The sequence below is a fragment of the Neltuma alba genome, unplaced genomic scaffold, assembly GCF_004799145.2.
Source record: "Neltuma alba isolate B1F8T4 unplaced genomic scaffold, ASM479914v2 tig00011603_pilon, whole genome shotgun sequence".
Classification (NCBI taxonomy): domain Eukaryota; kingdom Viridiplantae; phylum Streptophyta; class Magnoliopsida; order Fabales; family Fabaceae; genus Neltuma; species Neltuma alba.
The window spans coordinates 45,651-61,859 of NW_021636254.1; the positions used below are offsets into that span (position 1 = coordinate 45,651).

The window sequence follows — 16,209 nt, forward strand, 5'->3', positions numbered from 1 at the left end:
TTTTCTCAGTAACACCTAAAACTTGTTTGGAATAATTTATAAACAACTTTTTAATTGTAAGTTATAAAATACAATATAATTATATGAGAAGAGTTTTATCTTAATTTATATAAAAATACTTATAAATACTTATCAAAATGGATAAAAATAAGCTTCGATAGTCTAAAAATAAAGCGTTAAGCATCACTAACTAAAGTGGCGAGGGCAGCGGATGAAAAGAAGCCAGTTCCCACTTTCTAACTTGCTTTTGGGTTTAGTCAACATTTCGGGTAAAGTGCCGGAGTAATTTACTTGCTCTCCGTACTATGCTTTCTTCATTTAGTGCCGTCTTTCCCTTCCTCTGAAATTTGAGAGCCACTGATTCATTAATTTACCCAACCGACTTCTGTAACCTCATCTTCCCCTTCGGCCGGTTTGTTTCCTATTACAAATTCTTGGATCTGAATTGAAAGCAGTCCCAATTCTCTTTTGCATATTGTGGCCAGGCGATCTGCTATGGCTTCATCTTCTTCCTCTGCTCCATCTTCTCAATCTTCCAAGAAATATGATGTTTTTATTAGTTTTAGAGGTGAGGACACCCGCTTGAATTTCACAAGCCATCTTTATCATGCTCTTTGTGGACAAAAAATATATGCATACATCGATGACAGCCTCGAGAAAGGAGATGAGGTATGGCCATCTCTTGAGAAAGCCATTAAAGATTCAACTCTGTTCCTTGTGGTGTTCTCAGAAAACTATGCATCTTCCACGTGGTGCTTGAAGGAGCTTGCAAAAATATTAGAGTGCTGCAGAAATCAACGTCACCTTCTTATACCTGTGTTCTATAGAGTAGATCCTTCAGATGTGAGGAAGCAACGTGGGAGTTACCACGAAGCATTTGAAGGACATGAGCGCAAAAGCAGCAACAACACGCAACAACTGCGCCAGTGGAGGGAGGCTCTCACTCATGCTGCCAATTTATCCGGTTGGCATTGTAGCCCCGATAGGTAACTTGTATATATATGCTTATGATCTTTCTCTGATATATGTATATATCTAGTTATGTCATCTAATATAAGTAATATTTCTCAAAAAAAATATTATGACAAATTTTAAAATTTGGCAAATCTTCATAGTTACATGTCATTAGGAATAGTTCAAAATTTGAAATGGATAGATGATGTGGTATTAAATTTGGTGCCTCTTTATTTTTTCAATGGTGTGTAGGAATGAAGCAGTGCTAATTGAAGAAATAGTGAATTGTATCATGAAAGAGTTGGACCGTAGGTATCAAAGTGAAGATCATCTAAAAGGCTTGATTGGAATTCACAAAAAAATGGCAGTTGTAGAATCAATGTTGGACAAAGGTTCAAAAAATGGTGGTTGCCAATTCATTGGAATTTGGGGGATGGGCGGTTTGGGCAAAACAACTCTTGTAAGAGCATTGTATGACAAGCAGCATTTTGAATACGAAGGGTCTTACTTTCTGGAAAAAGTGGGAGAAAAATTAAAAAAAGATGGAATAGATGCTTTAAGGAAGGAACTTGTTTGGAGTTTATTGGGGGGTAAAGCAATATATTCTCATATCATGACTAGGCTTCGTCGGACAAAGGTTTTCATTGTGCTTGATGATGTTGATAATGCTGAACAATTAGAAAATTTAGTTGGAAGATGTGAATTTGGATCAGGTAGCAAAGTCTTAATAACAAGCAGAGATAAGCAAGTGCTTCGTACGAAAGTGGATGATAATAATATATATGCGCTTCATGGTTTGGATCCTTATGAAGCTTTTCAACTTTTCTCCTTGAATGCCTTCAAAACAGGCTGCAGTGATCCGAAGATAAAAGAGCTAGCAGAAGAAGTGACTAAATATGCAGGTGGAAATCCATTGGCTCTAAAGGTTCTAGGCTCCATCTTGCGTGGCAAAAATCAAGAAGCATGGAAAAGCCAATTGGCAAAGCTTCAAAAATTGTTTTGTCCAGAAGTCATTGATATCCTCAGATTGAGTTTTGAAGGACTTGATAAGGAAGAGAAAAATATTTTCTTGCACGTCGCATGTTTTTTCAATTATTATTATGATGCTGAGGATGTAAAAAAATTGTTAGATACATGCAGTTATTCAACCGAGATTGGATTGACGATACTTGAGGAAAAAGCCCTTTTAGATATTGATAGAGGACGAATATGTATGCACAGTCTAATAAAACAAATGGGTAAACAAATTGTCCGTGAAGAATCATTAAATTATCCTACATGGTGCAACATATTTTGGATTTTCAAGGAAAGTTCTGATATATTGAAGAAAAAGATGGTAAGCGTGAAATTTCTACATTTATTTATTAAAAAGATTGTTGAATTCCAAATTCCTATTTGACGTATATAATATTTTTATTACTATTATAATTTTTTTGTTTGTTAGGGACGTATTGAAGGCATGGTTATTAGCCTTTCAGAAGTTGAAGAGACGTGCGTAATTATTAAAGCATTTGATTCAATGCCCAATCTAAAGTTTCTTAGGGTTTGTGGATATTTGAATGGACAGCTTAGGAACAAGTTAAATTCTTCTTGTATGAAGTTTCTGTCAAAAATCTCATGCTATGGATTGGGTGGGATGCCCTTTAGAGTCCTTGCCAACGACATTTAAGGCTGAAAGTCTTGTTCGATTGGAAATGCCCTACAGCAGATTGACAAGACTTTGGGATGGAGTGCAGGTGAATTTTATATTTTTTCTTACAAAATATTGTTAACACATCAGTTGGAAAATCTTTATTAAATACGCTCCGCTCAGCCCTTTTTATAAGGTCCAGATAAAATCTCTTACAAAATTCAATGAAATATTGATAACCCATTCTAAATAAATGCCTTCGTCTTTCACCCTCACACTAAGCTCCATGACCTTTACTTATAAAGATTACTATCTCTGTTGAACTATAAGCATCAAATCTTTGAAGCTTTTTTTTTTTTTTAATAAGTTATAATTTGGATTTACCTAATCATTAAATACATCATTTTTTTTTGGTGAGATACATCATTTTTATTTTTTACTTTTAATTGATTATATATCTTTCTAATTCTTTTTTTTTCCACTCATTCTCTCATATCTCTTTTTCTACATATTTTTTCTCTCACTTATCCTCTTCATAAACAAACATGTTTTAAGAAAATAATTTACATTTTCTTTTATCATTTATTATTTTTAACTAATTTTAATCAAATTATGTGATGTAGTTATTTGGTATCTTCAATCGGAGGGAGTATTGATTAAGATTATGAAAAGTTGTAAAATTTAAGTTGTTGACAATAGCTAATTTCAACTTATTTTCTCAGCAAAACAGGCAGCGAAACCTTATAAAAAGGAATAGATAAGTAATTTAATTTGGTTTTGGCCACCAATCTTATCATGTAATTTATGCTTTTACAGAATCTTCGGAACTTAATCGAAATTACGCTCATGCTTCAACAGACTTGATTGAACTCCCAGATTTTTCCAAGGCCACACGTCTTGAAGATGTTAGTCTCATTATTGTTTAAAATTGCGGAGTGTTCATCCATCTATTTTATCTCTCCCCAGCCTGCATTGTTTAGGCTACAGTATTGCCAGTCCCTTACCAGCCTTACAAGCGATACCCCTCTCCAATCTCTCAGTCGGCTCGATGTAAGTTATTGCTCAAGTCTGGAGGAATTTTCAGTAACCTCAGAAAATGAAGAGCTCTGTTCACACCTTTCAGGAGCTGCCATCAGAGGTGCGTTGCGCTCATCAAGTGGGCATCGCAGCAAAATTCGTGACTTAGCTATAGCCAATTGCGGAAATGTGACAAGCGACCTTCGAGGTGTTGATGCTGGAGGCTGTAATGAGCTAGCGTCACCTCTCCTGTCCAAGTGTGATAAGATGGGTGCTTTGGAAAGACTAGGGCTTCCGTATTGCAATGAATTATCTGAACTTCCTAATGACATCAGGTTGCTGTCATCATTACGTCACTTACATCTCTCACAGACTAATGTACAGACCTTGCCTTCGAGCATCAAACATCTTTCACTCCTGCAACGTCTTGGCCTGGAGGGATGTAAAAGGCTTCGTTGTCTACCAGAGCTCCCTCCCTCTGTCTTGCAATTGTTTGCAATGGACTGCATATCCCTTGAGACCATACAATATTCACCTTTGACAAACGAAGGTGAAGAAGGAAAAGATAAGGCATGTCCACGCTTTTTATTCACAAATTGCAAGAAGCTGAATCGACGGGCAATCGAAGCTGCTGAGGCAAGAGTGCTACTTGCGATAAAGAAAGCCACTTATGACGATGCTATATTGGAATATCCAGGAAAAATAGTTCCAAAGTGGTTCAAGTTTAAGAGTACTGAAGAGGATCCCATGACTGTGAATCTCAGTTCGATTCCAAATTCTGAGGATGGGGGATTCCTTTTTTGCGTCGTCGTTTCTAAATTACCATCAGGGGGGGAGAAATTGATGCCGAATGGTTTATTGATGGTAAATATGCTTGCAGGGCCTCTAAAAGCCCGTTTTACTTGTATGGGCAGTCCTCAAAGCATGTTGGTCTTTGGTATGATCCTGATTCACTTGGAGAACTAAAAAGGAAAATTGAAGAAAGGAAAAGAAATGGTCAGAGCAACATGGAGCTTAAAGTTAAATTCGAAGTTCGTGGGGATGATGACAGAACGGCAGAGATCAAAAGGTGTGGAGTATGCCCAACATCTGCGGTTGAATATCAAGATGGTGACATTAAACAAATTCAATTGCCATGGCCTCCTCAGCCTAGCTCTAATGCAATGGAAGCGGCCTCTCTCTCTCGAAAGCGCAAATGCACTATAACTTCATACGGATCAAAAGGTGACATTCGTTCGGATGATGACAGAATGGTAAAGATCAGAAGGTGCGGGGTATGCCCGATATCTGCGGATGAATATCAAAATGGTGACATTAAACAAAATCAATTGCCATTGCCTCCTCAGCCTGGCTCTAATGCAATGGAAGCGGCCTCTCTCTCTCGAAAGCGCAAATACCACAGCTTGCTTCGATGAATTTGAAGAAATGATTTTGAGTTTTAAAGCTCTCAGGTTGAATTGATCTAAACACTATAACTTCATACATCACTCTCGTGCATCCACCTCAAAATGGTATACTCTGGTTTTAATTAGTAGTTATAGACATGATTTTTGCATGTTTGTACGTACTAATTACCGCATCCTTATGTTGTACTATTGACATGCATATGATTAATTTAACATTTTTTTTCTATTGAGATTTGATTCTATTCTTGAGGTCTGAGGAGTCCAAATTGCATTGCTGATCTTAACCTTTCTTTATTGTTTTAAGCTAAGATGATGGGAGTGACGATTACATTCGACTATTGACCTCGGCATATTACGGCCACGACTTTCTTTCTGTTGGATCTTGAAGAGTTGGATTCAACTGGACATTAAGGTGATTACTTCTTAACCAAGCAGATTGAGAAAGAAAATGCGAATTCACCTCCTATGTGCAAATATGTTTTGTCTCCATTTGCCTCATTGCTGCATCTTCTCTGATGGTCGAAGAAATATATGGAGCTTGAGTTTGAGGAAGCCATTGAAGGAGTTTGCAGACATAAGAAATAGATGTGAGCTTGATTTGTTTTCTGTTATAGAATGAACCAACTTTATAAAATCAGTTCAACAGATTGAAAGCCTTCTCCTGTAGTGTCTTCGGTCATCGGCGTCGATGATTCACCGGTCGCCGCCGCGCGTGAAGATGGCCCCCTGAAGATTTGGACATTTTCCACCTGACACAGAAGGTGCGGAATAATTGCTTTTTGTTTAGCATTTTATAAGCTATGCTTCGTTTGCCTTTTTATAACGTTGCATTTGGACCTGACGTTCAAGTTTGGAAGGCCGCTCATATATCTTGTTGCTGTATGGTTAATCAAGTTAAAAAGTGCTTGGGATCTTAAAACAATTAATGGCTTGGTTCCCAAGTTTGAAGAATTTTCGAGACTAAAAGAAAAACTTCAGAGAGTCAAATATTATCAGTCTTGTGGCCTCAAGTATCTTTAAATTGCTGAAATTACGTTTCGTTTTGTAAAAAAAAGAACGTTTTAAAAAAAAATCCAAATGGTTGCCCTGGTCATTGTCAATATGTCACCTTTTTGTTCTGCTTCCTGGTTACATATGTTAATACATGTCATTTAAGGACTTGCCTGGTATATGGTAATGCTGTTGCAGGCTGTGCTTGGTTCAACTGGTGTCTCATTATATGGCAGATGGCTTTGTCACCATCTAAAAGTGACGTTATTAATACTGAAGCAGAGCCTGATCACATGAGGAGATAAGAATGGATCATTTGTCTCAATAATAGGGACAAGGATCGCGAAGAACATGAAACCAGCGGAGGTGAAGAAGATTATGACCCACCCAATTCTCTTAAAACACTTGAGTATCCACCCGTAGCAACTGGTTGTGATTATGGATCTGTGCAAATATATGCTAATTCAGGGGTGTGCTATTTGCATACTCTGATCTAAAGTTCTTAATTGCCTTTTTGATATAAATCTATGTATCAGCGCCGCCTAGTTCTTAATTCTTTTTCCTTTCTCTTGGAATTATCTAAAGTTCTCAAGGTTCCATTTCATTTTGATCTGCAACACTGGGTCTTTTTTTCCCTTGCATATATAACTCTGTCAGTGAGGATTTTCTGGGCACAAAGGGCCTTTAATCTTCGCTTATGGTTGGAATGAGTCGCTTTCTTCACGTACTCCGTGCGTCTTCTCTCCGTTCTTTGCAACGTCCGCAGATAAAAAAAGAAAACTTTGGGCTTGTTTGATTCTTTTTTTTTTGTTTTCTTTTTCCCAAAACAATTTATAAAACTGTTTTTTTAAAAAAAATTTGAAAATAAAAAACAAAAAATATTTGGATAATTATTTTAAAAATTTATATTTGAAACAAAAAATACAAAAAAAAATCATATTTGGCAAGTGGTGACCGTCACTAACAGTGATACATGTCAGGGGTAGATACGAAGAAAAGAATGTTTCCCAATATTTCAAAATAAAAAAAAACAAAAACACAAAAACAAAAACAGAAAAAATCTAAAAGTTGTTTTATTTTTTTTTCTTTTAAAAAAATATTACTGTTTGTTTTTTTTTTAAACAACCAACTAAAAACAAATTGTCAAGCAAAATTTTTTTTTTGGTTTTCTCATTTTTAAAAACAAAAAATTGTTTTGAAAATAAGAAACTAAACAAGCTCTTAATCTTCCGCTTCTTATTTTCAAAATAGGGTATTCGTACTTTGGTCGCTCTATTCACAACACGCGTCACATTATATTCTGCATGTGCTCGTGGTTCTCCATCTCATATTTTCAGGCTTATGGCTTCTTGAGTAATCAAATTCAAAGGGGTTGTCCGGATAGGTTTTTTAATTATGGGCATTAGTTTCTAATCTCATATATAACTGGTATGGATTCTGCCTCAAAATATAAAATAAAAAAGGATTTTTAAAGATAAAATGATGAAATAAATTTTTTTATTTGTTACTGACATAATAAGATATTATTATCCATAAAGTTGTCTCTATACATTTATATTTAATGTATAATTTGGTTAATTTTGATTTTATTTACATCTATGTGACAAATTTAATTAATCCAAGTATATGCTGAATGAGGACAATGTCACTAATTACCAACATTATTTCTCTTACAAATTAACAACTTGTAAGTACAGGAACCGATACCTATAATTAAAAAAAAAGGTAAGAACCTAATTAAAAAAATTACGAAAGCCTGATTAAAAATCAAGTAACTATAAAGATTTATGAATTAGTTTTCCCTAAATCTTAATCACAAAGCATCGAGACATGAGAATCATAATTGTTGGCCCAAAAAAAAGGGATATTCAAAATCAGGAAGACCTTTTATTAAATTTGAATCATTTGTAATTTTCTGATTAAGCTTTGGGTGAAGACCTTTTGAGAAATTTGGCAGAAAGTGTCAAAGTAATCAGTTTCCCAATCACGCATTAAAACCCTCCGGAAGTCACGCGGAAACGGGTAAAACCTCAAGTCGTACTTTAAAACCAATTACAACTATATCCCACACTAAAGAGATCGATGTTGGACAAATGAAACAAATTTTTAGACCCTATCTTTAATTTATATATGCATAATATTGCACCAAAAACAGAAGGAAAAAAAATCAGTTTCATTTTAGATTATTTATCCGCCTTCAATACTGTTGCATGTGTAATCATTAAGAACTTGCAAGCGTGCCGATTTAGTTCCTCACTTCCACACTTGGTGTTTATTTCTTTTTCACCCGCTTGTAATAGCACAGTAAAATTCCAACACCAGCTTTCTTTCAAATGCCTTAGCCCTGTTTGTTTAAATTAACTACTATTCCTCTTGTTTTTAATATAAGACTCAATTCTTGAGTTGGTTCTAGTCCTAAATATAAGACCCATTTTTTATATTTATCAATTTTTTTCTAAATTATCTCTATAGATACTACATCAACTATAATCAAGTAGAAGAGGGAGAGAGTATTAAGAAAGATGATTATAGTATTTTAGAAAAAATGTGTTACTTTTCTTATAATTAACTAATTTACCCAATTTTCTTAATCTAATCAAATTAGTTAAATGGGTCTTATATTAAGGATCAAAAGAGTATTATTTATGAAAAACATAGATTAATTTATATTCTAAAGTGTTTTTTAATCATTAACTACTTTCAAATGAATTTTTTTTGTCATAATCAATATGAAGATTTTGAGAAAAAATTTATAAGTTTGCGAAAATAAAATGTTAAATCAAAATAAGTCTGGGAGGGAGTAATACTTTTTTTTTTTGGCCAAAGGGAGCAGTACTATTTTACACCAGAAAAATCCACACAATGAAAATTCATCCTTATCAATTTATCTCCACATTAATTCACCCCTGCTGCAACGTGTTCCACGAGTTCTGTGATTCCTTACTCCTCACTTGCAATGATCTAAATCATTGGGATTTGAACCCTTTAGATTCTATAAAGTCATATGATCGTTCAGCCATCAAGTCCATTTGTTAAAATGATATAAAATAATACATAAAATAATTATCAAAGCAAATGATCCTATCTTAAGAAATTTACCGCAGTCGAGGCGGAGTTTGCTACACTTTAAAGTGAGATTCATCATTTTACGTAAGCAAATCACGACACGTTTTATCAATTCCACACTTAGGACTGTTCATATGATATGCCATGTACGTTCTGGGGAATTTGCTACATCATAGGCGAAATTTACTACTCTTTTAATGAAATTGTCAAAAAGTTGTTTAAATGACATTCATCAAATGGTGTCACCTGGTGTTGTCGGTAACTTGGTACCACTTGCAGGGTAGTACATGATGACTTAAATTGTGACCCGTGAAAAAAAAGGTTATAAATTGCTAATGTGAAATGGTGAAAATTAGTCACGCGCAATCCGTATCAGCAGCGTTTACAGCGGTATCTGCACAATTTCCGTGACGTACCCTATTCCGTGTTTATTACTCACACCATCTTTATTCATTGACTGGCTTTTTGGGCTTCACCTCAGACCCCACTCAAACATGAATTCCTTTTTCATTTCCCGAAATTGAAATAAAAATTTTAAAAAATAGAAATCAAATAAGGGCTTAGGTTTCTCCCAAGGTTTGCTGGATGTTTCACCGCTAGAAAGGCTTCATTTTGACTGGAAAAAACATGATAAGACTTTCTTTTTTCTTTGGACCAAAAGGTGAGGACTTGCATTGTAAATGTAATGCGAACATATTATTATATATTATTACTATTTTTTGAACAGGATAGTTATTTGTTCAGTTTTATATTTCTCAATAGCGAACACATACGCCAGACCTCAAGAAAAGGAGTAGAAACGAAAATTAAAAGGTAGAGTCAGAGTGCTTTATTAAGAGGGGGTTTGGGTAAGAACAAAATCATGGTTTCAGAAGTGCTTTTACGGTATGCGAAGTAAATATGTAGAGGAGTTTGTCTCGATTTATGAAAAAATGCTTTTGAAAAGTGATTACGGGGTGTTCCAAACACCCCCTTAAATGAATTTCAGTAAGAAATCTGATTTTATTTTTTTACTTTTTACGAGCTGCTCGTAGGAAATTGGATAAGGCTTTTGGGTCAAGGTCACTGTAATTTCCTATAGTGCTGTCTTATCCACCTACTCAGAGCACTGGAAAATTCCAACTTGGGAGGACTGCCTTTCTTTAATCAGGGAAGCTTCTCACAAGGCACACGGAATCGAACTTAGCTTTGCTTTTATTTGTAATTTACAATTATTTATTATTCATTTTGTTTCCTATATATACAAGAGAATTCTAATTTTTCCCCATATCAGAGCAATCTGATATGGCTTCATCTTCCTCCCCTGCTCCATCTTCTCAATATCCAAAGCCACATGATATTTTTTTAAGTTTTAGAGGTGAGGACACCCGCGGAAATTTCACCAGCCATCTTTGCCATGCTCTTCGCAGAAGCGAAATAGAAACATTCACCGACGACGGAATTGAGAAAGGAGATGAGGTATGGCAATCTCTTGAGAAAGCCATTGAAGATTCAGCTCTGTTCCTTGTGGTGTTCTCAGAAAACTATGCATCTTCCACGTGGTGTCTGAATGAGCTTGCAAAAATATTGGAGTGCTGCAAAAATCAAGGTCACCGTGTTATGCCAGTGTTCCACAAAGTAGATCCTTCACATGTGAGGAAGCAATCTGGGAGTTATCAGAAAGCATTTGAAGAATTTGAGGGCAAAGGCATCAGCAAGCAGATACTGCAGAAGTGGCGGGAGGCTCTCGCTGAAGCTGCTGGTATATCTGGTTTCCCCATCACCGATAGGTAACTACATGCTTATGATCTTTCTCTTACCATGTTCTTGCATGATGAATGGGGCTAAATTAAATCAATCTTTGAGCATCTCACGGGATTTGATAATCATAATGAGAGGACAGGATCTCATATATATACACTTTGCTTAGCCAGTCCACTAGGCCCATCAACTTTATTGTTACGATATTTTTCATCTGCATCCCCGTCTCACTATGGTCATTATGATGCATTCATAGGCATTAAATTAAGCTGAAATTTTATATATCTAGTTTAAGGTATCTGGTACTTCCTCCGTTGAAAGGGTAAAAAGGATAACTTTTTTATCCAAAATACTCTCGCTTACTATGAGAGATAGAATGTGTGGTAATTAAATAGGATAAAATGAGAAATAAACAAACCAAATTTGAGACAACTTTCAAATATCTCTTATAGAAAGAAACATGACATACTTTACAATTACCTCTTATAATTATAATAAGGAGCAGTTTCCGAAGAAACTATTAATAAGAACACATTTGAAAATTGACAAGTATTCAAATTTGCATTTTATTAGGAATAGTTTAAAATTTTCAATAGATAAAGCGATATTAAATTTGGTGCATCTTTGCCTTGCCAATGGCGTGCAGTGATAATGAAGCAGACGAAATTGAAAAAATAGTGGAAAGTGTTAACAAAAGGTTGCCCAATCAGTATCCCGAAGAAAATGAAGAAGACTTGATTGGAATTGAAGAGAGAATGCAAGATGTAGAATTATTGTTGGACATGGAGTCCAACGATGTCCGAATTATTTGCATTTGGGGGATGGGCAGTTTGGGCAAAACAACTCTTGCAAGAGCGTTGTATAACAAGTGGTGTTCTGAATACAACGGGTCTCATCATTTTGTGGAAAAAGTGGGAGAAAAATCAAAGAATCATGGAATACAGGCTGTGAAGAAAGATCTTATTAAGGCATTATTAGGGGACAACAATTCTCACACTAGTTCTTATGACATGAGGAGACTTAGACGGAAAGAAGTTTTTATTGTTTTTGATGATGTTAATAATTATGATCAAGTGAACAATTTGGTTGGAAGGCGCGATTGGTTTAGACCAGGCAGTAAAATCTTAATAACAACTAGAAATAAAAAAGTCCTTGGTAATGTAGATCGTGATGCTATATATGAACTGAAGGGTTTGGATTCTAAGGAGGCTTTTCAACTTTAATTTTCTCTTTACATGCCTTCAGAAAAGACCGCCCTGCCCCTGACCCAAAACTAAGAGGGTTGGCAAAGAAATTGACTAGGTATGCAAATGGAAATCCACTGGCCCTGAAAGTTTTAGGTTCCTCCTTGGCTAATGAGAAGGATCAAGAAGCTTGGGAAAGCCGATTAGAAAAACTTCGAAAATCAGCTGATCTAGAAATTAACGAAGTCCTGAAAATAAGTCTTGAAGGACTTGATATTGAAGCGAGAGAGAGTTTCTTGGATATTGCATGTGTTTTAACTGGTGATGATACTGAGGGACGTGTTCTAACTAGGGATGTTGAGGTGGTAAAAAATTTGTTAAAAGCACGACGTGGTTATTCAACCGTTTTTGACTTGAACAGACTTAGAGATGCAGCTCTTTTAGAAGTTGATGAATTTGGGAGAATATTAATGCACGATCTGCTAAAAGAAATGGGTCGGCAGGTTGTTCGTGAAGAGTCAAAGGATCCTAGAAAGCGTAGTCGATTATGGGATCCTAAAGATATATCTGAAATATTGGAAAACGAAAGGGTAAGAGTGAAATTTCTGCTTTTTTTAATATGAAAAATCGTTGAATTCAATATTCCTATTTGTTTTACATAATATTTTTGTCACTAAAATTATTTTTTCCATTTGTTAGGGAAGTGAAGCCATTGAAGGTGTAAGTTTGAACCTTCCAGAAGTTGGAGAGATGTGCTTAAGTCCTGGAGCCTTTCGTTCAATGCCCAACCTAAAGATTCTTAATTTTTATTTTTTCCTCCTTTTCGATGGTGAGGGTGAAGTCGATGGTGGGGATGAATTCAATGTACAAATTCCTGATGGTATAGATTTTTTGCCAGAAGGACTCATGCAATTGCTTTGGAAGGCATGCCCTTTAGAGTCGCTGCCAGCACCATTCAGAGCTGAAAATCTTGTTCAACTTGACATGTCCAACAGCAGATTGACAAGACTTTGGGATGGAGTGCAGGTGAATTTTATTTTATTTTTCTTAGAAAATATTGTTAATACATCAGTTCAGTTGGAAAATCTTTATTAAGTACTCTCTCCTCTGTCCATTTTATAGGGTTCAGATAAAATCTCTTACAAAATTCAATGAAATATGGATAACCCATTCTAAATAAACGCCTTCGTCTTTCACCCTCACACTAAGCTCCATGACCTTTACTTATAAAGATTACTATCTCTGTTGAACTATAAGCATCAAATCTTTGAAGCTTTTTTTTTTAGCTGAATTTTTTTTAATAAGTTATAATTTGGATTTACCTAATCATTAAATACATCATTTTTATTTTACTTTTAATTAATTATATATATTTCTAATTCTTCTTTTTTTTTTTCACTCATTCTCTCATATCTCTTTTTCTACATATTGTTTCTCTTATCCTCTCCATAAACAAACAGGTTTTAAGAAAACAAGTTACATTTTCTTTAATTATTTATTATTTTAAACTAATTTTATTCAAATTATGTGATGTAGTTATTTGATATCTTCAATCGGAGGGAGTATTGATTAAGATCATGAAAAGTTGTAAAATTTAATTTGTTGATAATAGCTAATTTCAACTAATTTTCTCAGCAAAACAGGCAGTGAAACCTTATAAAAAGGAATAGATAAGTAATTTAATTTGGTTTTGGCCACCAATCTTATCATGTAATTCATGTTTTTACAGAATCTTCCGAACTTAATCGAAATTACGCTCGCTCGATCAGAAGACTTGATTGAACTCCCAGATTTTTCCAAGGCCGTCTTGAACATGTTAATCTCAATCTGTGTTCAAAATTGCAAAGTGTTCATCCATCTATTTTATCTCTCCGCAGCCTGCGTGGTTTATGGCTAAAGCATTGCAAGTCCCTTACCAGCCTTACAAGCGATACCCCTCTCCAATCTCTCCTTCGGCTCTATGCAGGTGGTTGCTCAAGTCTGGAGAAATTTTCAGTGACCTCAGAAAGTGAAGATTTCTATTTAGACCTTTCAGGAACTGCCATCAGTGGTGCGTTGCGCTCATCAAGTGGGCATCGCGGCAAAATTCGTTCATTATCTCTAAACAATTGCAGAAACGTGACAAGCGTTCACAAATTGATTAAGCTGCGTGACCTTCGACGTCTTGAAGCTGGAGGTTGTAATGAGCTAGCATTAAGTCTCCTGTCCAAGTGTTATAATTTGGAATTTCTATGGCTTGCGGATTGCAATGAATTATCTGAACTTCCTAATGACATCAGGATGCCGTCATCATTACGTGAGTTAGTTCTCTCACGGACTCATGTGCAGACCTTGCCTTCAAGCATCAAACATCTTTCACGCCTCCAACGTCTTAGACTGGATGGATGTAAAAGGCTTCGTTGTCTACCAGAGCTCCCTCCCTCTATCTTGACATTGATTGCCGCTAACTGCATATCCCTTGAGACCATACAATATTCACCTTTGACAAACGAAGGTGAAGAAGGAAAAGATAAGGCATGTCCGTGCTTTATATTCACAAATTGCAAGAAGCTGAATCGTCGGGCAATCAAAGCTGCTGAGGCAAGAGTGCTACTTGAGATAAAGAAAGCCACTCATGACTATGCTGGATTGGAATATCCAGGAAAAAGAGTTCCAAAGTGGTTCATGTATAAGGATAAAGGGTCTTCGGTGTCTGTGAATCTCAGTTCGATTCCAAATTCTGAGCATGGGAGATTCCTTTTTTGCGTCGTCGTTTCTGAATTACCATGGGGGATAGAAGAAATTGATGCCAAATGGTTTGTTGATGGTAAATATGCTTGCAGGGGAGCTAAAAGCTCGTTTTCCGTGTTTGAGCGGACGTCCTCAAAGCATGTTTGTCTTTGGTATGATCCAGATTCATTTGGAAAACTAAAAAGGAAAATAGGAGAAAAGAAAAGAAATGGTCAGAGCAACATGGATCTTCAAGTTAAATTCAAAGTCCGTTGGGATGATGACAGAAGAGTAGAGATCAAAAGGTGTGGGGTATGCCCGATATCTGCAGTTGAATATCAAGATGGTGAAATTAAACAAATTCCATTGCCATTGCCTCCTCAGCCTAGCTCTAATGCAAACGGAAGCGGCCTCTCCAAAACGCAAATATATGAAAATCTTTAAAAGAGAAATAGTGATAAGAATATTTATTTATTTTTTAATTCATTCTTTTATGGTAAAAGGGGCTGGGTTTTATCATTGTTAGGTGAGCTTGGGATTTTATCATTTAAATTCATCACTCAGCCGTTCACTTCACCATCAACTACAAATCTAGAATGAGGCTTGGTTGCTCCTTTCACAAAGAAGCCGTCTCAAGTTGAATGATCTGCCCACTTCAACGTGATAGATCGATTGGCATTACAGCCGCAACCTTATTCTATTGAATCTTGAAGAATTTCAACAGCTGGATTCAACTGAGCGAGTCCCTCCAATTCCTTGCTACCAAAAGGTGATGATTTCTTACTTCTAATATTTCATAATTGTCCCAAATTTTATAGCTACAAATTTATAAGATGTTTGAGAGGCATAAATATTTAGTTAAGGCCTCAGGAAAATAATTATTCTATAAAAGTTTACTATTGAGTAAGAAATATAGGAAAATAAAGAAGGAATAATTATTAAAAATATATAGTGACCTAAAATAACTAAGAAAAAAATTATAGATGACTGTTTTGGGAGATAAATGTGTTTATAGAAAAAAATTATAGATGACTGTTTTGGGAGATAAATGTGTTTATGGATGAATAAAAGGGTAGAGATAATTTAAAATCTATTTTCCTAAATAAAAAGCTTATTTTCATGAGAAATTCAAGAAAAATAGTTACATGTTAATTTTCAGCCTCTAAAATTTAGAAAAGTTATTTAGTGAGTTAAAGAAGCTAAAAAAAAAAAAAACTCTTACAAAATGCTGAAGATCAATTTTAAAAACTATTTAAGATTAAAGTAAAAATTTAGAAAAAAAGGTAAAATTGAGATAGGAGGTATCTTGAAAGGAAAAATAACTTTTTGTCTTTTACCCCAATTATATGCGTCTTTACCCACGATGATCATCCCCAAATTCTCACGTTCGTGGCACGTTCTCTGCCTCCTTTGCACTACCTTCAGCCGCCTGTTTCCCTTATATCAGATCTCCTTCAACACGCTTCCCTTCTCTTTCTTAGACAAGTAAGCTTGATGGCGTATATTAGAGTGA

The 16,209-nt window shown here is 35.4% G+C and overlaps 3 protein-coding genes and 1 long non-coding RNA gene across 4 annotated transcripts; all 4 read left to right on the forward strand.

The window, feature by feature from the left end:
• Positions 1-495: 495 nt before the first annotated feature.
• On the forward strand, positions 496-4,567 carry LOC114715629 (putative disease resistance protein At4g11170). The gene is made up of 5 exons (XM_028900490.1): positions 496-986; positions 1,207-2,290; positions 2,399-2,445; positions 2,555-2,690; positions 3,551-4,567. Exons 1-5 carry the CDS (start codon positions 496-498, stop codon positions 4,565-4,567), a joined length of 2,775 nt encoding a protein of 924 aa, XP_028756323.1.
• A 1,170-nt stretch (positions 4,568-5,737) lies between these two features.
• On the forward strand, positions 5,738-6,614 carry LOC114715646 (uncharacterized). The gene is made up of 2 exons (XR_003737565.1): positions 5,738-5,768; positions 6,196-6,614. It is a non-coding gene; the product is annotated as an uncharacterized LOC114715646 (long non-coding RNA).
• A 3,733-nt stretch (positions 6,615-10,347) lies between these two features.
• Positions 10,348-10,796, forward strand: LOC114715630 (disease resistance protein RLM3-like). The gene is made up of 2 exons (XM_028900491.1): positions 10,348-10,680; positions 10,758-10,796. Exons 1-2 carry the CDS (start codon positions 10,348-10,350, stop codon positions 10,794-10,796), a joined length of 372 nt encoding a protein of 123 aa, XP_028756324.1.
• An 828-nt stretch (positions 10,797-11,624) lies between these two features.
• LOC114715631 (disease resistance-like protein DSC1) lies at positions 11,625-15,140 on the forward strand. The gene is made up of 5 exons (XM_028900492.1): positions 11,625-11,896; positions 12,049-12,577; positions 12,687-13,013; positions 13,717-13,802; positions 13,907-15,140. The coding sequence occupies exons 1-5, from the start codon at positions 11,625-11,627 to the stop codon at positions 15,138-15,140; spliced, it is 2,448 nt and encodes an 815-aa protein (XP_028756325.1).
• The last annotated feature ends 1,069 nt before the right edge of the window (positions 15,141-16,209 follow it).